Raw genomic sequence first — 23,192 nt, 5'->3', positions numbered from 1 at the left:
CCCTGTTAAAGTTTATGTCTAAACTGAACAAAACTGAATAAATTCAGCTGCAGTTTTGGTTGCCGTGAGCAAAAATTGCCTCACATGAAGAAGAGCAGATTTAATTCAAGTCATCTGAAGAGCACAGCTGTCTTGCCCCTTGAGTATGGGTGTAATTAATATCTGTGACTTGTGGGATAATGATTTACAGGCTTTTACTTTCATTTGTGCAACATGCAGTCTCCAGCTTTCATTATGCAAAAACCACATGTGTGTGGAGCCATGTGCCTTCAATTTGCTTTTTTTTATTCCTCGTTTTCCTAAACGGTGCCTTTCTTGTGGCAGTTCCTAATATGCTAAAATAGCTTCTTTGGCATTAATAGCCTTAAAAAAAAGAAACACAAAACCTGGAAACAGTCAAAGTGACTACTAAGTGCTCTACTGGGAAATCCTTGAATATTGGCTTATTTCTAAAGTCTTTTAGTCTTTAGGTAAATTTCACAGGCTTTGATGTTTGTCACATCAGGAGAAGAACAAAATTGGATAAAACAGCTGAATCTTCACCAAGAGACAGGACACAGCTGGCCTGAATGGATGGCTTAGATTAGAAATTATACGAGATCCTCAGATGTGGTGATTGTGTGGTTTTGACTCCTCTCTCCTCCTCTACAGCAGTGTTTGTCATTTCTGACCACATTTAAAGATTTAAGAAGCCACAGACACTGTCCTGACTTCCAGTGTGCAACCAGGCAAAACTGGGGGCCCTTTGGCTTTGTACTTATGCTCAGTTACTAATTTTATTTCACCATCTGCTAAAATTATGTCCAATATTCCTAAAAAAAAACAAAACCCAAAACAAACCGATGTTGTTGTTTTTTAAATGAGGCTTTAGTGAAATAGTGTTTCTGAAACAAATTAGAGCAAACGCAGTGGTGCACATTTTTCTATGATTGCTTATTTACACTAGATTTGGAGATATGTAACTGAAGAGAAGTACAAAGCCAAACCAGTATATGCTGACGCTTGGCCCATGTGGCATGAACATTACAACACATATTGCACCTTCAAGGTAACCAACATTTCAGTTTTTGTTGCTATTGTTCAGTTTATTTTAGTGGACTTGCTTCTTGCTTAGTTGCTAAAGCTCCACAACACTGGGGTGGTTTGGTCATAGGCTATAACTACAGGTAAAGGAGGGTCCACCTCAATCTGTATTTGGCAGAAGAAAATCACCAACAGGTAGCTTGTAGTCGAGGAAGTTTCTTTGCAGACTGGAGACCTGCGGTGTTTGTCTCCATCTGTTGGGGTAAATAGAGAAATGCAGGATTATCATGTGGATAAACGGTTTACTGAGTTTCAGCACATATAGGAACGAAAGGATGCTGATAAACTGAAAACATAAGTACACTCAGAACACAACCGGTTTTCTTTAAAGCAAGGGTGCCAGAATCTGCCTGACAAAGACATTTGTGGTCCATTTGTACATCTGTGGAAAATGTGTTGCTGTATTTTGATACATTTTACAGCTTATTCTGCTGATAAAGACATCTCTCACTGCCATTCATACTAAACCAAAGTAACTAAGTAACAGATTAAATAGAAACAAAGTACAAAGAAGTAACAGAACCTTTATGTTTTATAACAGGATAATCTGAGACATTTTTTAATGAAATTTTACAAATTATTTTTCACATTTAAACCCAAAGAGTCGTGCTGACAGAACTTTTTTTCTTTCGTATAACATATATATCTATATATCTATCTATATCTATATATCTATCTATCTATCTATCTATACATACATATATATATATATGTTTAATGATGGCTTTTGCAGGCCGGAACATTTCTTTCGGAACTTGACGCGGAAGGATATTTTCATCGGACTCGGTTGTTGCTTACATCTATCAGGATAGAAACTCCTCAGGTGAGTGTTTTTATCGCCTAACGGAGCTCTGTAGCGCTGCTGTATGAGCCTGTTTGTGGGTAACTGCGAAGGTTAGCACTAAATGTACGTTTTGATGTAGCCGTGTCAAACAATAAAAGCCAGCTGTGAGTGTTCTGGGAGTTGGAGGCCTGGACTGCTAATGTTAGCCGCGCTGCGCTAACGTCATTTAACTGCACTGGCAGCTGAAAGGGAGCTAGCAAGGCGACTCTGACAGCACTACGACAACTTCCTCAGCGCTGGCAGACACTTATGCTTGTCAGGGTTTTTTTTCTTAGTTCCTCTTTGTTTGTCACACAGTAATTTTCGGGCGTTGCTGTCTTAAAATTTGGAAATATAAGCTAATATTAACACTAAGGTAGCTTAGTATTGAGCTAAACCATTTAGTACGACGCCATTTCAGTCTTTATGAAAAATTGTTATGATCCATAAGTGTGTCAGCTAACACCGACGTGTTTAAATCTCTCGAAAATTCTCACAGCAGCCCCCTTCTTCTCACAGTCTAATTGTTTCCATTGTCTTGTACGTCATATGAGAGGTCAGGAGACCAAGCACATTATTCACTTATTCTACTTTTGAAGAGGAGTCAGTGAATTCAGTGGATGTACTCCTCTCCTTTTGTCTGTGGTTGTGCCTTTAGAGTTGTCTCTTTACAGCAGTAACGTAAGTCTCCTTACTCACATTAAGCATTTCTCATTGTGTTTATACGCACTGCTGTTGTTTCTACACATACTTCACTTTCTCATTGTGTTGATGCATTTTTCATTTGACTCTGATTCATGAAAACCAGTTTTTAACACTTTTGGCAGTCAGATTTTCAGATATCACTTACCTTAATGCTGTCTGGTATTGATTTAGTATTTTAAATTATATCAGTTTTAAAGCTTTTTCAACTATAAAGGGAAGAGCAAGGCCAGTTACACACACAGTAATAGCTGCCCTACAATATTCATTGGTGACAGATTGGACGTTGTCGACTGACTTTGCTTGGTTTGGCGTGAAAAACTTTTGTTTTAGTCTTTTGCACAGTTCAGTGTTATGAGAAATGGCTTAACTGTTTTGAGAACTGCTTTAGGAGTGGTGAGAACGATGTTCCTGATGCATCGAAGTGATCAAGACAAACCATAAACAGCTGCCATTGTTCAGCTACATGGCAAAATGTAGTTAACCTATTCTTACTTACATTTGATAATGTCCAGTTGTGGTCAGAAATCACAAAGAGATTAACATTTTACACCCAATTCTCGATTTTTCTTTTTTGAAGTTATTAAAGATGTTTGTTGTGTAATCATTCCACTCAGGTAAAAGACCAGTTCAAGGAGATCATTAAAAGCCCAAAATTAAAGTGACATTAATGTCCATTATGATTGTATGCAAACTTTTGTTTGCTTTGCCTTTCTGTTGCATCCCATGTACTCAAAAATCTAGAAAATTCTCTTTACTGCTGTATATGTAAATAATCCATTGGATAAAATTCATAGGTTCTACCCACATCATCAGGCCCTAATGATGGATATTTGACCCCCTGACTCGTGTTTCTCAAGTACGATCTGGCCAAACCATTGAATACTCAATACTGTAGCAAAAAATGGCATTGAATGCTTGGTCAGACTCTTGACTTTGTTTACGACTTTTTTGATCAAACATTTTCTAATGTACTTTAGTGTTTAGCGCTGATGATTAAGGAAGGATAAGGGGATGAGATGGGTTCATGTTTTTAAAAAATGGTTTGTATGAAAAATTTTATTTTGGTATGTGGGAAAACCCTTTTAGCTCATGGTAAAACCAGTTAATTTAATTATAGATTTAAAAGGCAGAGTCACTTCCAGGTTTCCAGTAATGTTCTTTCTTTGTAATCAGCAGGCGGAGGGATGAGTCTCTCCCCTGTGATTGGCACAGAAGTGCCAGAAACGGCAAATGGGGTAGCGACACCTGTTGCACTGGAGAATGGCCCTCAAGCTCCGGTCTCAGTGAAATGTTCAAGTAGAGTACCAGGTACCGGGGAGGCATCTGTGGATGAGTCCCACATGCACACAGAGAACCATGCTGATGCTAATATGGAAAACCTAGTTCACCATGGGAAAGGCCACTTGGACACAGAGATGGACATGAATGAGAGAACCTCTAGCTTATCATTACAAAGCCCTGAGGAGGCAAACCCCTCCCTCCCCACGGTGACAGGCACAGGAGAAACAGATCTAGGATCCAAAGACATTCCTGATGAAACCTCTAAGACTGTGGACCCTGCTGATGCAGTTCTTCTGTGGGACTCAGCATTGCACAGGCAGTCCAAAGACTCGTATCAGCAAGGACACCCAGTCACCACAGAAAGGCAGCAGACAGAAGCAGAGACTGCGGATGGAGGCTCCAACAGCCAAGAGGAGGATGTAGATGGAGAGACAGAGAAACAGGATGTGGAGGAGGATGAGAAGAATGAAAACAAGTTGGAGAATCAGCGCGCCGGAAGGAGAACAAAGGTGGAAGTGAGTGGAGTGCCGGATTATTGTTCTGACATTTCAGGTTTATTAGATTGTGTGTACCGAAGAGAGAATGATGTCAGCAGATGTAATGAGAACTAAAGCCAGCGCAAATAAATGTAGCTGAGTCATCAGAACATGACCTCTTTCAGACAAATTTCAGTAGGATTAAAATAAAGTGCAGCGTGCTGACTATCAATGATTGACAAGATGATTGTCGTTATTTTAGAGTGAATAAACCTAAGAGTGAGAAAAGAAGCCGTCTATCAAAGAAAAGCGTGGCCACTGTAAACGACAGGAGATATGTGTAGCTCCACATGGTTCAGTAAATTTTCTCTACTTTTTTTATTTTTTATTTGTTCTCCAAAATTTCCAGTCTTCACAACGCTACTCATCTTCAGCCCCTGGTCCGAGTACCTCCACCTCTTCTACTCCTCCACCTCCTCTTCTTTCTTCAGATGATACCCCTTGCCCTCCTCACATCATGGCCCAGGTCTGGGTTCGCAATGTGCGGGGAATGCAGGACAGCAAGAGCCTGGATGAAATTAGTCAAGCGTGTGGAGGTAGATGTGCATCTTCCCGTGGTCTGGCTTTTTCTTCGTGTCTTTTCTAAACTGAGAAATGTAGAAAATCTTTTTCTGTAAAGCACCAGAGTGAAGTAAAAAGAAGTGGAATTTGTGACATTGTTTAACTTTTCTTCCACGTTGAACTGTGTTATTGACTATCGACAGTGTTTTGTAACCACAAGTTGTTGATATTGGTTGCAGGTGGTTCAGGGGCTCGAGGAGGGGGCAGAAGTGGCCAGTCAGAGGGCCGAAGGGCCACCATCTCCTCGGCTTTGGAACTAGAGGGTACAGTCAGTCATGATGGAGACCTGACTAACTTCATCACAAAAAACCTCGAGCAGAAGATCAAAATGAGCTCCAAGCCTAGTCTGGACTGCAGTGACTGTGAGTAAAGAGTCAGAGGAATAATTGACATTATTCAAACACAGTTTTTCTCCCTTTTTTTTTGTAAATTATGAAAACATTTTGTATTTCTTTATTAGTTTTTTATTCTAAGTGCAAACAGAAGAAACATGCATACTGTATGTGTGGACTGTATACAGTTTGTGCTGGTGTAGAGGACATGTAGATAGAGCTCTTTCATGACTGCTTGTACTCCTGCTGTAGAATATGGCATTTCAACAGGTTATTGGTATTTGTATAGCTGGTGGGACTGAACTGCAGTGACAGTTGTCTTCTTTAAGATTCACAGCCTGCTCCTCCTTGCAGAGGCAAACACACCCAGTCAGTGACTAGTCATCATTAATGCATTGCTTAGACCATAATAAGTAAATTGGAATTGAGGTACTAATTTAAGCAAATTAATTGCCATGGTTGGTTATCCTATTATGAACTGGCTTACTTGAATCCCTTAATGGCCTGTGGGGTCATTCAGTGACAGTTGATCAAGTGCATACAATCTGATCGGTGCAACTCAGATTTGCTTGAGAAAAGAATTCCACGGTAAAGACAGATGTGGTGATATATGTGTGAGTGTGGACTCTAAGCTGTATGGTTTACAGCTCTGTGTGGGCAACATTCAGACCTAAAGAGACAAGTTTACTTATAATGATGATTGCTTGATTTCACTAAAATATTTAGCTGTTAGATCTCTGATTGTAGATTTTACCTCAGGCAAACAAAGGCAGGTGCAACAGATTTATGTAACAAGAATAACTGTCAGACAAATTCCATTTGATCTTTTTTACAGGTTTTACTGGTTTGAGCCGTTGCTCATGTCGAGGTTGCTGGGTCAGAGCTCTGAATAGTTTTAGCTTTGGTGTCTTTTCCTTTCTTAGCTACTTTATAATGCCCATGTTCAGCTGGGTGTGGTTGATATAAGTGTCTGGTTAGGTTTGATCCCCACCCCCCCTTTACAGTTTACTTTAGCAAACTTTGTGTCTTCACTCACAGTGAAAAGCTTCCACGCTTCACAACATGGTAGCATATGGCTGTCAATGTGCGCATGACTGTTCGTGTGCATCGCTGTGCATGTGTTGCCCATGCATAAACCAGACCGGTTCATGCATGGGACATTCCCGAGTCTCACCAACTGGAACTCGTCAGAGCAGAGAAGACTAAAAAAAATCATCCTTTTCTGGTCCCTGGCCTATCGATCGATGCATCTCTAGTAAATGTATAATTTTTCCTCCGAGCACGCAATAGCTGCAGTTGACTGGTTTGTCGTTATCACACAATGTTAATGCGGTACAAGCTAAGCAATTCATGCAGTCGCTATTTTTTTAAGTTATTTATTTTACTTTCTGTCTCAATAGATTGAGTGAAAAATCATGTGACTGACTCAAGGAAAGATGTGTTTATTCAGTTAGGAAGTGCACCATATATACAGATCGTTACAGTTGAAGAGTAGTTAAGTGTTGAAACATCACTTGCTGCAGCAAATAATGAAATAAAGCAAAGCTAAAAACGTGACTAATGTCAGTGATGGTGCCAACATGAAGCAACAAGCCATTCTAACAGGTAGATACTCTACACTGTGTATGAATCAGGTTTATCCTGTCTTAGTGATTCTTACGTACTCAGGAAATGTTTCTGCATTAAGCTTTATGCTCATATCATTGAGAACAGTGTGGGAAATCTCTAAAAGTTACACTTTTGGTTAGTGAAACCCTCCACCAGTGCTTGTTTCCCTTCAGAGTCCTCTCTGCATAAGATTTTATAAGCGTAATAATTAAAAGGTGATTTTGTTCTTCCCCTCTCCTCATCTTCCCATTTTCCTGTGTGATTAAATTAGCCTAAGTCTGAGCTGTGGGGAGATGATGGAGACCCAACCCCAGCAGAAAAGGTTTTGTTTCTTTTTCCTCAAAATCCCACACGTGTGCCGCTGTCTCAGAAATTAAATCATCTATGTAGGTTCAGCAGGTCGACCTGGCAGAGCTTGTGCATTAGCAGCCATCCGTCTTGTCAGATTTTGCTGGAGTAAGACACAGAGCCCCTGCCCTTCACTCAGAAACCTCCCTGGATGAGAGTGTCAGCTAAACTGGCCTCTCAATTTAAACACAGGGCCACAGTCAATATGTCCTCTGTGGCAGCTCATTCTCTCTACCTGCTGATTCAATTAAGATTGATGACGCACAGACCTTGTTTAGACTGAAGGGATTTCTTAAAGGTCCTGCCACAGCCCGACAGAAACTTTTCAGAGGTTGAAACTGTTTTTGTTTTTAAATTCCAATTTATTGACTGGGGTTTGTTTAATCCAAGGTTTAATTACTCATGGCACTCTTGGCTAAGTGTGTAATTTGTTTCAATTTCTGAGAAACAGTCAAATAAAAATGTTTCATTTTATTCAGTGTTTCTTTTTTTTTTTTTTTTTTCCTTCCTCACTGTAGTTATAGTTTAATTTTGCACCCCACAGGTCCGACTAGAATTTGGTTCACTGCATTTCACTCAGAAGGCATATGCTTATCTCCTCCTCCAGTGTCCATAATTTTGCACTTTATAGATAATTCTGCTAATGGCTTATATAAAAAAGTATATTCTATATTAGCTATTCTATATTGTATATCTAATTTATGATGACTCTCACTAGCGGACTGTTCGGGTCCTATTTACCGAAGTCGAGGGTTGACACGGCGACCAGCGGATATACCACCCATTGATCCCACCGTCCTTTTGGACCTTCAGAGACACACCCAGGAAGTGGCACACAGTGTGGAGGTGATGATGCGGAGCCTCAATGGAACCATCCAAAATGTGAGTCTTAGTAGTTCTTTCTTCAAATCACCCTGCTTATGCTGTCGTCTGAGTCAGAAGTGTAACACGTACACGTCATTGAAGTCTGTGTATTACGTAGTAGTTTAAGGTGAGGATGGGTGTCACAGATGTCAGCTGAGAACAGCATTGCCTGGTGATGAGTCTCGATTTCTGCTTTGGATTCAGACGGTAGGGTCAGAATTTGGCATAAACAACATAAAAGCTTCCTGCCTTCCATCAACACCTCATATCACAAGTTCACTGTTGTCACCAGATATCAATCCAAAGAGCATCTTTCACATCATGGATGTGCAACCAACAAATCTGCAGCTGACTTTGTGATGCTTTCATGTTGACATCAATGTTCCCAGCACCTTGTTGAATCTATGCCATTAAGAGTTAATGCAGCTCTTAAGGCAAAAAGGGGTCTAACCCTGTAATAGCACTGCTGAGGGTGTATGTAGATATATTGCAGGGTCTTCATGTTTTATGTTACTATTTTATTTCTCCCCTTTTGTTTTTGTGCTATTCTTTAATCTCTCTCTTAACCATCTCTTTTATGCAGATGACAGCTCTGAGTGTGGGGTATATCCAGACCTACAGAGACTCAGTGGACAGCCTGGGAGAGTCTGTAGATATGAGTATAAAGGTGACATGTAATTTCTGTTCCTTTCACATAATGTGACAAGTAAAGATTGCTGTTTGCTGGGTCCACCAGAGCATGCATTATGAACCTTTACTACCTAATTAGCTAAATAATAGTGATAGCCCAGCTTATGTCATTTTGCAGGATTTTCCTTGGACACGAGTTTTGTTTATGGGTTTGGATTTTGGATTGTAGTCGCTACATGATAGGTCACTTTACAGAAATATGATTTAACATAAGGCATTCCTAACTTGTGAACCTGAAAAGAAACTGTTAATGAGGAAAAACCTTAAATTAGGACCACAGTGGGAAACCCCCTCACATTATTTTTTTAAAGTACAAATTATTCCTTTTCTGATAAATTCTGTCGTCCATGTTTTTGCCTCCACAGGGCATGTATACACTAATGGCTCGCTGCGAGGAGTTGGATCGTTCCATGCAGCCCATACACAACCTGGCTACGCAGATACGCGATATCAAACGCACCCTTGACACTCTGGAGGCAATTTGCAAGTAACACCATAAACAAACATCCCAGATGCAAAGGTCTAGCATCAGGCGCATGTGTGCAACCCACCCACCCATGTGCAGGTAGCACACTGCAGCGAAGACACCCGTGGAGTCCGGGAACTGTTGCTGCTCGGCATGTTGGATTATTGGCACTCCTAGTTCCTCTGGACTGGCTTAGACGTTCCTCATGTTTGTGTTGTGAGATCTCAGATGAACTGTGCTTATTTCGCTCTTCAGGCTGAGCTTTTTCCTTTTCACAACATTTACGCTATCCAAGTTGTCAAGAAACAAAATCTCACAAATTAACCAATTTTAGAGACTCTTGTACCGTGGACACATGCACATGGACAGATCTTTAAAGAAGGTGGGATAATGGGCTCTTTTTTTGTGTTTTGTTTTTTCACTTCACTGTCTAAAAGGAGTGAGTTGGTCTCCGTCCAGCCTGCTTGGTTCAGATTGCACTAACCTCTGTTCCCCACATGGAGGTGATGTTTCGTTCTCCGTCTCTCTGCCACTGGAGAGGCAATAATAAACTGCTCAGAAGGCGGTGACTTTTGCACAGGAACAGAAAGTCTATTTTTTAATCTTATGCAACAAGGGTCAGATTCTTTCACTGCAAGAGAAATTACAGTTGTGTCATGTCTGTTTGTCCTTACGTGTTTTGTGTGTTTTCAGTTTCCTCAGCATGCGTGCTTGTTCAAAAACACTGAAACTTTGTGCCACTGGGAACCAGTACAGTCCGTACTCTGTCAGTGCAGTCCAAGATGATGTTGAGTACATAACTGGAAAAATATGTTGTGCAGCCTTCGCAGTGGCTTTAAATATTACGTGTAAGATTAACAGCTTCAGGTATTTAATTTCCTTTGACTTTTAGATGCCATTTATAAGGCTGGATACTGACGTTGATCTCCTGATTTTAATTCTTCATTATTCAGCTGCATCACATCTTGAGAACCTAAATTCTTACATCCTATAAAACTGTAAAACTAAGTAAAGTGCATCTGATGGGCTAAATTGTAAAACACAATCAAGGGGCAGCATAATTGTGCGTAACTTAAAAATAAAAGCATTGTAACTTTGAGCACACGCAGGACTGAATGTCTCATCTCATTCTCGTTAGCACTGTTTGTGCTGAGATGGCTAGCTTACATTAGCAACCCAAGAGACTGACTGGATTAAGTAAATTCATGACTTGCGTGCCTCCATAACTTGTAGCCAGAGATAACATCTCATCTTGTCATCAAACACAAACCAAGGGCTCAGATCAGTGTGCAGTCTTCTTTTTTTCAGTCTGTCCCCCTCATGATTATAGTCGTGACTCAATGTGGCTTTATAAAACAAGATTCATGTGCACATTGTGACAACTCTATTTCCAAGGTTTAAACACTTTACACTCTATGCAGCTCTGACTGAAACCACTTAGAAAAATTAACCACTGCAGCCACACAAAACTGAGAATAACGAGAAAAAAAAAAGCGAAGATTGATTTCCAGTGAAATCTAAAGCTGTTGAAAGTCTTTTTATTTCCAGGCGAGTAACTACAAAAACACTGCTCAGTGTCATTAATTGTATCGTGTTTGGTTAGGTTCCTGTTCACCCAATTTAAAGAAATGATTTATGCATTAGAATTTGCTCCATTCAAAAACACATTTTAAATCCATTAAACTGCTCTTGAATGATTGTGAGGGCTTTGCCAGCTGTGGACTTAAATCAGCTGCTAAACGTGGTGAATGACTCAAGTTGGAGGTTTTGTAGCTTTCTGTTTTACTTTGGTGAAGATGGGTACTTTTGCATTTAATAAATGTGTTTGAAACATGGAAAATCAAATGCTAAAAATTAATTTTGATTCACAGTTCTGACTTTTGATTGCACCGAAGGGTTGGAGAGAAATTACTCAGACAGCAGATAAACTGTTGTGCAACTTTTTATAATGTCAGCACAGTGGACACAGTGTTACAACAAAAAAGAGCTACGGCCTGTGGATGTGAGCTAAGGTGGTTTACTTAAGCATTTATTAATTTACCCAATGATAAAGCCAGTGAGTGCAGCGTCGCCCTGCTGTTGTTCCCAGCCTTTCTTAATTTAATGAAATGTCTGCTGTAATTGCACTTGTAGGATTAATCTAGATCAGAGTATGTGTTGAAGATCTTCATTCTAAGAGCGAACCTTATTATAGATGTCATTTGGAATGAGGAGTCTTGTTTTGGTTGTCTTACACTGGACTCTGCATACATTTCTGTCAGTAGCGTTTCAAGATTGATCCAAACCAAATACTGAAGTCATTTTTAATCTAAAATGTTGTCTGAGCAATACTGTAAGCAAGGTAAGTATACATTTTAATCTTGAACATAATATTGAAGCTTAATTCAGCCATTAAATCACTTTCAAACATCTTTACGAAGTGTCATATGTGGATGTGGAGCTCAGAGCAGCGCATTAACTCTGCAAAACGTGCCCCTCTATGGCTACGTTCACACTGCAGGTCTTAATGCTCAATTCCGATTTTTTGATCAAATCCGATTTTTTTGTCTCCTCGTTCACACTACAAATAAAATGCGACAGCAAACGCGCTCTAGTGTGAACGCTCAAAGCGGCCCGCATGCGCAAAAGAAGATGTCACACACAACGCGCTCTGTTTAGACCAAGAACAAACAGTATTGTTTGACTGATGGCCGTTAATATAAAGACTTCGGACTTTACGTTTCCCAATTTTTGCTTTAAGTTATTTTGTTATTTACATAATAATGTAAATAACCTAATAATGATCATTATTGCTGTTTAAGAGAGGAGCGGTGCTTCAAAGGATAGCTGCAGATTTCTGTCAGAATCTGCAGATTATACAGTACAAATAAAATGTTCACGTTGTCTTCCCAACAGTTTCACTGACATCTACACTGGATGGCCAGGAAGCGTTCGCGATGTCTTCTCGGGCGCTGATAATTGGCTTCAGTCTTGTGTCGGTGACGTAAAAGGCGGATTTAATGCGACTTGACCGTTCAAACAGCAGTCGCTTTCTAAAACATCGGATATGTATCGGATTCAGTACCACATACGAAAGTGACCCAGATCGGATTTGAAAATATCGGATTTGCGCCGTTCACACTGTCATAGCATGATCGGATATGGGTCGCATAGGGTCAAAAAAATCGGATTTGATGCGCTTTCGCCTGCAGTGTGAACGTAGCCTTGGTCGCTCTGCACTTGTTATCATCAGTGCGGTAAAGATCAAACCAAAAAATACATTCAATTGGTTATGATGGCTGTTTGTGTAAAACTGCTCTTTGGTTTCTTAATTACGTCCCTTGAACCTCGTTGGAAAGGGTTTTAGCCAGGAAATTTTATTAAAATTTCAAGGTATATAGTAAAGTTAATATTCATCCAGGTTCCCTCAGTTATACTGACGTATACCAGTACATGTGTGTAAAGATGTAAATGCTGTTTTGTAGGAGAGTGTAAAGTAAAAAAAAAATGTTACTGGAAGACTTGATAGATATTTGAGGCAAGAGAAACATCATAGAGCTGTGATGTAAGAGAGGAAATGTCATTTTCTTGTTTTGTTTTTTAAATTCTGTTTTACAATCAGAGGCACCTGTGTACATATGATCTCTTTCTGTAACTAAAATGATTTAGATACCTTTGTCTTGACTGTATATTTTATTGAAAAATAAATTTACAGAAGCTGCAAAAAACCCAAACATTTGGAGCTTTTTTTTAACAGAATACCACCTCCAGTATTCTGTTACAGTCCTGTGATTAAAAATGAATCTTTACTGCTGCCAGAGGAGTGTAAGTAGCAGTCAGGAGGAAAGACATCAGCAGTGAAGTAAAGTAAAGAAGCAATTGTTGCTGCCCATCAGTCTGCAAAGGGTTAAAAAGCTACTTGCGAACAATTTAAAGTCCATCATTCTACAGTGAGAAAGATTATTCACCTTCCCACGAATGGACGTCCCAGCAGATTCAACCAAAGTAACTGTGTGATATGTTCTGACTCAGACTCTACAGGCCTTAGTTAACATCTTAATTTTTCAAGTTCATGACCCCACAGTTAGAAAAAGACTAATCAGACTTCTGGAACAATGTCCTTTGGATAGACCAGATCGAAGTGGAGATGTTTGGCTATAATGCACAGCACCACATTTGGTGAAATCCAACCACAGCATACCCATACCTACTGCCAAGCACGGTGGTGGAGGGATGGTGATTTGGGCTTGTTTTGCAGCCATGGAATCCAAGACCAAAGTATTCTAGAGTCAAATGTCAGAGTTGGGTCGTGCACGGACAATGATGTGAAGCACAGCAACAAACCTGTGAAAGAAATACTGAAAAAAAAGAGAAAAACCCATCCATTGATGAGAGCGTCGCCGATTTTGAAATGCTTTGGCAGGACCTTGAGAGAGCTGTGCATAAAACCAAACAATTGGTGAACTGAAGAGAGGTTGTATTGAAGAGTGGGACAAAATTCCTCTGCAACAATGTGAGAGTCACACAAAAAATGATTTCTTTAGATTATCTAAAGATGGTTGTACAAGCTCTTGGATCATCAAGTGTACTTCAGTTTCACAGGACAGCACAGTCTTATACACAAGACTATATATATATGAATTTGCAGCTTGTCTGGAGTACTGCGTTTACTGCTTTCTTTGTAAGCCATGAAAATGTGGTGTTGAGCCCAGATTTGAAATCCAGTGACCCTGAAAGTGAAATGGCAAACCAGAATTGTGCCTTCACTCATTTTATTGTTTACAACTGAGCTTTTCCTACAGTGACGGTTTCCCAGTGTGGAGCGGTGTAGTTCCTGCAGAACTCAGGCAGAGGAGGCCAGAGCACTCAGAAAATATGTGCTGCATCTCAGCAGTATTAACATTTATGATATGTAAAGCTTAAGTGAGTTTTGTGTGTGTGTGTGTGTGTGTGTGTGTGTGTGTGTGTGTGTGTGTGTGTGTGTTAATATGGTAAATATGTAGCCCAAGGATGACACACATTCATTGTGTAGGAAATTTGCATTTAAATTCTTCATGCCAAGCTTTAAATAAACTCCCTGTTAAAAGCAGATTCAAAGTTGAGCTTCCCAAAATAAGAGAACGTGACATTTCACTTACCTGGACCATGATTCAGGGATGTGAATAGGTTTGGTTTTATTACCCAGGCACCGTTACCATGGATCATCTACACTTGTAACTAACAGCAGCCTTCGTTACATGCATATGAAATCAGTCACTGACATTTGTGTGTGCTTGTGTGGTTTCTTCTGTTCTTTTATTTCATGATAAAATAAAACATTTATTTTTGAACCAGCCCTTTAACATGACTCATTTCTTGAAATACAAGGGGAGCCAGAGTATTTTGGGCCTTCTCTGGCCATACACACATGCACGGACAAACCTCAAAGCAGTTTTACAAACGTTACCAGTGCGTGGCGAGGTTGGATGACTTTCTGGCTTATTAGTCATTTCTCTTTAAATCCAACCAGTCAGTGTAACCTGAATCTGTTGGCACAACCAGTGGTAGGTCTTCACCCTCAGCTCTGGTCATAGTTTGTCCTTTTCTTAATGATGCACCATTCAGATCACACACTTGGTTAATCGTCTGCACCTGGCAGGGTTTGGATGTTTTGCTCAAGGGCACTTCAGAAGGGCTCACACGTGTGGTTTTGATGCAGTCCTCCAAGAGGAAGGCTGTTCAGTTCAAAATTTAAGGTTCCAGGCTTAGGCTTCCAACCACCAGCAACAGCAAAACGGTGATGCTTGGGGGACTCGGGGGATTGGTACCCTTATCTGTCGATGCTTCCAGTGAAGGTGCTGGAATTCCAGTACCAGCTGTGCTACTCCCACTAAATTCTGTCACAGAGGCACGTTTTGTTGCAGCAGTTGTTGTAGTCTCTGTTACACCTCCAGCATTTGCTTCCAGTGTTCCTCCAAGAGACACTCCATCTTTGGGAGACTGCAGGTCTAAGACATCCTGGTCTTCTGTCTTATACCACTGGCACTGGAAGTCTTTCTTCCAGGTTTCAGCTGGATCCGGTTCAGCTGTCTTAGTGTCTGTGTCCGGCAGATCCGTGGCTTTCGCTGCCTCCACCTGAGACTGATGGCAGAAAATTATGTTATCAGTAACAAACACTACTATATTTACTCTCACAGGAAATATTGCAGTTTTTTGGAGTATTAGTCTAAAGTTTTCTGCACTTTAAGAACTACTCAACAAACCTTGACACCTTCTCCACACTTTTCTCTTCCCAATGATGGAAAGAGAAAAGTGTGGAGAAGGAGAGAAACTGATCGGACAGCGCATCATAGTGCAAATAGACAATGACCCATAGCGTCCTGCAAAATCAACCCAAGAGTTTCTAAAGGCAAAGAAATGGGACATTCTTTAAGCAACAGGTCAGTCAACTGATCTCAAGCCAACAGAGCGTGATTTTCAGCGACGGAGGAATAAACTGAATACAGACAGTCTAAAACAAGCAGCAGTGGAAGATGACTGCAGTAAAAAGATAACAGCATCTCAAGGGAGGAATCCCAGCGCTGGGTAATGTACATGGATTTTAGTATTCAGACTCCAACTGATTTTCATCCAAGTGTTAAAAACAATCATTAATATAATATTTAAAATTACATTAGTCTAACCTTTTGATTTAGATCCTCTGAAAATGGGGGCTATACATAAAAACAGCTGTGCTTCATATTAATGAAGTTAATGCAAAATTTTTCGAAAACCCTTGAACTAAAGCTGAAAGTCTACACTTCAATCACATGTTGATTGTTTGATTTAAAATCCAATGTTATGGTGAGCAGAGGAAAAACTACAAAAAAGCATCATTGCCATTAGGTGTATGCACCTAACCGTGTGTACTGAGTGTTGTGAAATCCTGATCTAGTCATTTACAGAAATATAACACGGTGTTCCTGCTGTGGAGGATCAGACTCCACTGCATCCACCTCCTTTGCATCTTAGCTGCCGTCTTCTTGTCTGTTGAACACAGAATATCCTCAAGCGGTCAAACTCCCTGCTGTTTTTGTTCCCTCTGAGATTAGTTTATATTCCCCCTGATAAAGCATACCTGGTTTACTTTAAAATTTTCTTCTTCAAAATTAGCTTTTATGTTTCCAACTTTTCAAACATGCAGCAGGTTAGGAGCGTGCATCACTGCGTCCCTGTAAACTACAGTAAGCAGACTTTGTGAATCAGTTGTAGAAATCTAGGTTTTATTATATAGCCTCTGGTACCACAATGTGTTTGTCAGCCTTCTCCACAAACATGATTTCACTGCGACTACTACATAGTTCATTCCTGACATGCAGGAAGCTGAAGTTTAAATGGCTTTAAATAGTATTTTCTCACCTTTTCAGCCACTGTGGATGGAGGTGGGAGATGGAGATAGGCAGAGCTTTCTGGATTTTGACGGACACATCTACCTCTTCCTTGACAAAGGGAGGCTGAGCAGAGTCGAGCTGCTGTGGTAACGTTGATGGAGTAGGGTCCCAGGACCTTACGGACAAACTCAGCCAGTTCCTGGCACTCTCTCTGGAAAAAGAGAGGCAGTTTGATGTAAACAGGAAAATGGACGAAACTCTCTTAAAGTTTCCTTTATGAAGTTAAGCGTTGTAGCAGACCACAAAAGTTGTAATGCAAACATAAAAATATATGGGAGGCGAGGAGACCAGTTGCCGGAGAGGAATGTTGTCTTATTCGTGTCTGATTTAGGGTTGTAGCTCCAATCACTAATGCACCCCCATACTTTGATATACCTTTATTAGTCCCACATTAGTCTTCCAGCCAACTCAGGTGGCCTTGCATAGAATGGGAAGAACAGTCTAAACACAGTCCATTATCAGGGTGTTGTTGTTCAGCTCCAGCCTTGAGACCGCAGCTGGCGCCAAAGGGGTATCCGTATGAAGTGATGGTGGTTTTTACGTTAGTGCGAACAGCTCATGAATTTCAAAGCTGTTCTAACAGTCCGACACTGGTCTCTCAATCTCCCGTTGGAGAGCCGCGAGCTTCTCCATGATGTTATCAAACTTACACTCCGTGATGTTGTCATTCTTGTGCTCAAAGAGCCGATTCTGAGAACTCACGACTGCAGTGAGCTTCTCCAAGATGTCATCCAATTTGCGCTCAGAGGTGTTATTCCGAGCGAGCCCCTCCAAGATGTAATCCAGTTTGCACTCAGAGGTCTTATTCTGAGTATTCACGGCAGCCGTAAGCTTCTCCAAGATCTTATCTGTGCTGACTCAATAAGCCCATTTTGAGAAACTCACGCCTCGTCCCATCGTTTCAGTCCCAGCGGGCAGCCTTGTGGGGGTTTGAACAGCCGGTTCCGCTCTCTTAATTCTTCGATAAGTCAGGGCCAAGCCAGCTCCGATCAGCAAGAACCTTGTTATCATGGTTCCGAATAGGTAGATATCTTCAGCACTCAGGCTCACCCAAGCCCAAACTTCTCATTGAGAAAGGGGTGTCAATTGCATTCAGGGACCAGTTGATCAAATCCATAATTCTCTTGTAGGTTTTAGAGAACAGACTGTGAGAGAGTGTTCCAGGGAAAAGTAATACAAAAAACACGAGACTAGACAAGGACACAAGAGGCTAAGCAGGGAAGCTAAGGGAGGGGAGGAGAGGAGAAAAGTGCGACCGCCTTCGTCAAGAGCAAGAGCAGAATTTTGATACCATCAGGGATGCAGGCTTTTGAACTGAGTGCTGATCACAAGTTGAATTGTTCTGCTTATTTTCATTCCCGAGGACAGAAGCCATTTTTTCTACACAGATTTTCGATTCCTCTGACCACAGAAGAGTTTTTCACTTTCCCTCAGTCCATTTTAAATGAGCTTTGGCCCGGAGAGGATATGTGGATTGTGCTCACATATCTCTTTAACCTGGATTTGTAGATGGCCGGGTGAGCTGTGTTCACGGACGATGATTTCTGGAAGTGTTCTTGAGCCCATGCGCTGATTTCCATGACAGAATCGAGCCTGTTTGTAATTCAGGGTTGTGTGAGGGCCCAAATATTATGACCATCCAGTACTGATGTTTGGTCTTGTCCCTTCCACCCACACATTTCTCAAAGTTTTTGGACTCTTTTTGATGATATTATGTACTGTAGATGATTCGATACTAAAAGTCTTCACAGTTTTATGCTGTGGAATGTTTTCCACCTCTCTAAGACCTAAGATGCTCTTTTTATACCCAATCACGTTACTGACCTGTGGCCAGTTTACCTAATTAACCTAATGTTTCCCTTTTCTAGACGTTTGCTGCCCTCACCCCTGCCATCACATTTAAACTGAGCCAATGTTTTTTTTTAAATTTCCACAGTTTGACATATTTTTATGTTCTACTGAAGTAAAATATGGGTTTATGAAATTTGCAAATCACTGTTTTCTGTTTATTTATATTTCACACAGTGTCCCACATTTTTCAGAAGTAATGAGGGTGCAGAGCATGCTGTGGTCTTTATGCACAGTGTGTACCTCTGTTTTAGTCTCACTTCTCTCCCACACGACAACTCCTGCTGTTCCCATGGCAGCACTTTCTCCTACGCTGCTGACCAGATCAGCCTGTAACAAAAAGACGAAGAAAATGTGCAATAAATTAAGCCATGAAAGGTCAATACAATGGCTTTGTAATATTCAGTGTATATTACAGTGGAACTATCTGTTTATTAAGCCATGAATCATAATCCCATAAGGAAGCTGTGAAGCAACAGAAAAACACATTTTCTGAGATTACATTTTAAACTGGAATATGTCACTGGAATTAACTTCTGCACTTCATCTGTTTATGTTTTGCTTGACTATTTAAGTAAAATATGTTTGCTGTGCACTACAAGTGTATATCATTGTATCTTATGTCTTACCTGTGATAAAAAAGTGTTAGTTGAGGCATAAACACTCTTAACAAGAGGAAATACTGGAAGGTCAAACTCTGCCCCGCTTGCAGAAGATATTCGTAGTGCTTCCTTTATTTGACTGGATAAAAAAAGTCTGGCTCCAGGTGTCCCACTCTATAAAAAAGCAAACATAATGCACACACTTTTAACAGAAATAAACGGTGTCATCTTGTGGTGATCAAAGCTCCTTTTCCAGGTTTCTTCTTGACATGGACATGTGTTTACTGTGCAGCGTTTTAGAATTGAAATTGGTTGGTCTTTGTCAAATGCAAAAACACTCAGGTTTTTTTGGCTCTTCTCGGTACTGTATCTCTGAGCTCACAGAGATGTTGGCATGCATTAACTCTGACAGGTAAAAGGTTTCAAACCAGACGTGACCTTCTTCTTTTTTTGGTTTTACACTAGGAGCTGCCTTTCTACAGTCGGGTAGATTTTGACAGCCCAAGAAGTGAAACTGAGCTGGAGAACAGTTTTTGGGACTTGTTCTCTTCTCCCTAGTTTTCCCTCTGCTTGTCTGACAGACAAGCTGAAGTACACATGACAGTGATTAGGTTTTCAGTGCTCCCTAAACACAATGTTTTCTATTATCATAGTTTTATCATACAAATAAAGGTGGGTCATAATAGCAATACATAATAGCAATTACAAGCAAATAAAACTGTTCACTTAAAACATACACGTGGAAAAGTTACTGACCTGCAGCTTCTCCAGGGTGAGGAGAGGGTAGAGGGCAGAGCTTCGTTTCCATAGCCACGAAAGCTCATCATTAAGAGCCATCTCTGCAGGGGGGCACTGGCCGGTGTAATTGGCTAACATGGTTTGAGTTGGGTCGCTATTGTAGCAGCTAGGGTAAGGGGAAAAGCCCCATAATGCTTTGGGTCTTAACCTTTTGACCTCCCGTAGAGTCTCCATCATTACTGACTGGGCTGCTGCCTCGAAGTCCACCTGTGAAAACATGAGCAGATCTTTATGTCTTTTAAGGGGAAATTTCTGTTTTGTGGTCTAAAAAGACTTTGGGCACGTCATCATCCCGACACATTTTATTTGATGATAAACAACAAAATACAACACAAGATGACAGAAATGTACAAGCAGGTCTTATCAGCTCAATGAACAGGACTTCTTGGCAGTATCAGCAGTATTTTTTTGACACTTTGTTACTAGTAGTCTTTTACAAAAGCACATAATTTATTTCCATTTTCTTAGTTGTATCTATGAAAAATGCCAAATATAACACAGTTTGAGAGACATGAAGTTGTACTTTTGCACCAGCAAGGTGATTCCTAAACTGTTATTGGAATAAAACTTGGTATATGTTAGCCTTGTGTGCAGTGTGTCCTTAACACATTTGAGGATTTGGGGTTTGGTTTTTTTTAGCCACACAGTATCATCTAGACAGCATCTAATTGGCACCAGGTTCCAAACACACTGCCAATACAGTAAAAGCTTGGATGGATAGAAAAGTACACAATGGAACACTACAGTTGATAGACTAGCCTCCCCAGAAGAAGCCAACCCATATGGAAAAGAAATAGCAAAAGCATATATGATTTACTCATGAAAGTGGCCACTTTCTCATTACTTTCATATATTTTTTTAGTAAGTATACAAAACATACAAGTTTCATTATATAATTTTTCAAGGGATCTTATATGTGTTTTCACTCTTGTATGCTTTTCATACAAGTTTCATACAAGACAGATAAAAACTTTATAAGATTTATATATCTTTTCCATATGGGAATGCACTGATAAACACAACTCATCTGCGACACATTTCTTTGCAATAGGGGATTCGACACAGCTGGTTGCTTATATTCCTGTGTAAAAGCTTGGTCACTGAGCGCCTCTGTCATTTTGCAATTTAAATTACTTTCCTGCAGCAACTATGAATTTCTGAATTTCTGTTTCAAATCTATGAGGTTCTGTCTGGACTGAATGCAAGTAGTTAATGTAAATTTCTGTTTAATATGAATTTCTTTGTATGTACATTGTAGTTTTGGTTGTGCTGCAGTTACCAGCCACTGTTTACCCAGTAGAACTATAATGTTACAGGAAGAGACCTACAACAGATCAAAATCAATATATATATATATATTTAAATACATTACCTTAAAATAATTTATTAAGAGTTTACTACAAATAGTTGATACTATAATTTGATTGACATTTTATTAGCAATATTCTCTGCCTTTACTAAAATGCCTCTTACCATGCTGGCCTTGATAGTACACCAAATACATCTGAAATCTCTTTAGCAGTTTTATTACATAAATACAACTGCTTAGAGTTGCTAAGTGTGAATATGTGGTTAAAATATCTTATTTACACCTATTTATGTTCACACAAATTGTCTAAATTAATGCAAGTTGTGTATTTTCTAAGGCCAGGCTGAGGTTTAAATGATAATCTCTCTGCTACAAAATGATGCCAAGGATCACTTTGTCCAAGTGAGTCATCACATAAAATACACTCACGAGATAAGTACCAAATTTTCAGTCTGACTTTCTTCTACATTTTCCTTCCTCACATTTCCTCATCGTCTTTCTCTTTATAGTTTATTACACTGTTACTTTAAAATCTTGCCTGCTTAATGATGCAACTTTGGTGTGATAACCAAAAGCAAAATAGACCATAGTGGGGCTTTTAGTAGCAGTATTTCTTTTGAATTTTTCATCAAACATTTTTTCTTAAAACAAAGTTGGCTTCTTCCCAGTTTGCCCTGAACTTTAAAATGAACTCATCTTAGCATTTTTACCTTTTCACCATCTTTTCTTCGTGCCATAGTGGCTCTTTATTTCTACCACCTTGGACTTTCCTTACCTTTGACCACTTCTCCACTTCTGCAGGGGTCCAGTTAGGAAAAAAACCCTTGAGCAGTTTCTTTGATGCCTCCACATATAACGCTTGCTTCTCTCGACTCCGCGACCACTGAGGGACCCACTCACCCCAACGCAGTACCCCCAGACCAAGGTACCTTGGGGCAGGTAAAGCTTCCTCTAAGTCCTGCTTCATCTTCTGGAGGTGAGTTTCCAGCCGTGTGTGCTGTGGTAGTCCCCCATTTATTGGCGTGTCTATATCTACAAAGTAAGGGTAGTTCCCCAATGTATCTTCATAAAAGACAGCTACACGGCTGTCCCGTTCCATCCCGAAAGAGCCGGGATCTGGCCGACCAGAGCAGGAAGAATCAGGGATACCCCAGAAGATAATAAAAGGCTGTCCAGACAGGAGAGGGGGGAAGGCTGGCCGCGGTGGAGCAGCTGTACAGATGCCAGCAAAGGCAGCAATCATGAGGAAAAAGAGAGCTGATAAAGAAGCAGAGTGAGTTCTGAGATGGTAAAGTTTCAGTTTTGGTTTTGGCTGTGGGTCTTGATGAGACCGAGGCTCAGTCCACGCCATTGAAGCAGTTCCCTCTCAGGTTCTCGTCTCCTTGAGCCCCTCACAGCAAATCATGTTCCTGGAAAACACAAAGCAGGAGTTAAACTTTATTCTATAAAGAGATGCAGTTGCTAAACAATGTCACCATCAAGTTGTATGCAGCAAGTGATGAACAAGTTATTTGTTGTCAGTTAGTTGTTGAAGGTCATTTGAGCTCATTAGAGCAACTTGAAACATTAAGAATGGTCACTGGGGAATAACCTGTCCCAGATATCTGTGGATCTTAAACATGTATGTAAACATTCGAATTGGCTTTCCACTTGTTTGATGATGCCCTCATGGTGCACTTTACACATCTGCTTGAGCTCAAGAATACTCACCACATGTTGGTGAGAGACACTAAACATAACTTCTATTTTACAAGGAAAGTCCAGAAGGAAAGAAACCCACCACCCATGACCAGATGTGCTCATTGACACTGCATCTTCTCAGGACTGTAACTGGCTTGATGGCTATCTTTTTTTGCAGTTGTGTTCATTTTGTTGCAACAGTTAGGATGGGAAACTTTGATCTTATTTGTTAATACATAAGCTTTGCTGATTGCATTTAATAACCAGTAC

General features: G+C 40.3%; 2 protein-coding genes across 4 annotated transcripts; one reads left to right on the top strand and one right to left on the bottom strand.

The window, feature by feature from the left end:
* Window positions 1-1,869: 1,869 nt before the first annotated feature.
* On the top strand, window positions 1,870-11,763 carry borcs6 (BLOC-1 related complex subunit 6). Of its 2 annotated transcripts, none has more exons than XM_085344395.1 (7): window positions 1,870-1,906; window positions 3,788-4,407; window positions 4,778-4,964; window positions 5,169-5,351; window positions 7,996-8,159; window positions 8,725-8,808; window positions 9,197-11,763. In XM_085344395.1, exons 2-7 carry the CDS (start codon window positions 3,796-3,798, stop codon window positions 9,320-9,322), a joined length of 1,356 nt encoding a protein of 451 aa, XP_085200521.1. In that variant the 5' UTR covers window positions 1,870-1,906; window positions 3,788-3,795; the 3' UTR covers window positions 9,323-11,763. The 2 variants fall into 2 exon arrangements, with proteins under 2 accessions (XP_085200521.1, XP_085200520.1); XM_085344394.1 differs by having other exon boundaries at window positions 1,871-1,906; window positions 3,785-4,407.
* Window positions 11,764-15,006: 3,243 nt separating this feature from the next.
* On the bottom strand, window positions 15,007-22,593 carry LOC146610577 (hyaluronidase-1). 2 transcript variants are annotated; one of them, XM_085345549.1, is made up of 6 exons: window positions 22,018-22,593; window positions 19,892-20,140; window positions 19,163-19,309; window positions 18,777-18,863; window positions 16,654-16,836; window positions 15,007-15,396 (listed from the first exon to the last, which is right to left on the bottom strand). In XM_085345549.1, the coding sequence occupies exons 1-6, from the start codon at window positions 22,591-22,593 to the stop codon at window positions 15,007-15,009; spliced, it is 1,632 nt and encodes a 543-aa protein (XP_085201675.1). The 2 variants fall into 2 exon arrangements, with proteins under 2 accessions (XP_085201675.1, XP_085201676.1); XM_085345550.1 differs by having other exon boundaries at window positions 15,007-15,390.
* Window positions 22,594-23,192: the final 599 nt, after the last annotated feature.

Source organism: Diplotaxodon limnothrissa, linkage group LG20 (assembly GCF_057381915.1).
Source record: "Diplotaxodon limnothrissa isolate DT_005_m linkage group LG20, D_limnothrissa_male_GT1.1, whole genome shotgun sequence".
NCBI classification, from domain to species: Eukaryota; Metazoa; Chordata; class Actinopteri; order Cichliformes; family Cichlidae; genus Diplotaxodon; species Diplotaxodon limnothrissa.
The sequence above is the reverse complement of the archived record's forward strand: the minus strand, read 5'-3'. Positions and strand labels throughout refer to the sequence as shown.

Excerpts from the sequence above, each read along its gene's own strand:
- borcs6 (XM_085344395.1), top strand. The coding sequence starts at position 3,796 with ATGAGTCTCTCCCCTGTGATTGGCACAGAAGTGCCAGAAACGGCAAAT. Across the intron at positions 5,352-7,995 it reads TAGTCTGGACTGCAGTGACT|CGGACTGTTCGGGTCCTATT; the intron begins GTGAGTAAAGAG and ends GACTCTCACTAG. Across the intron at positions 8,160-8,724 it reads TCAATGGAACCATCCAAAAT|ATGACAGCTCTGAGTGTGGG; the intron begins GTGAGTCTTAGT and ends TCTTTTATGCAG.
- LOC146610577 (XM_085345549.1), bottom strand. The coding sequence starts at position 22,593 with ATGGCGTGGACTGAGCCTCGGTCTCATCAAGACCCACAGCCAAAACCA. Across the intron at positions 18,864-19,162 it reads CTAACACTTTTTTATCACAG|GCTGATCTGGTCAGCAGCGT; the intron begins GTAAGACATAAG and ends TTTTTGTTACAG. Across the intron at positions 16,837-18,776 it reads GAAGTGAGACTAAAACAGAG|AGAGAGTGCCAGGAACTGGC; the intron begins GTACACACTGTG and ends CTCTTTTTCCAG.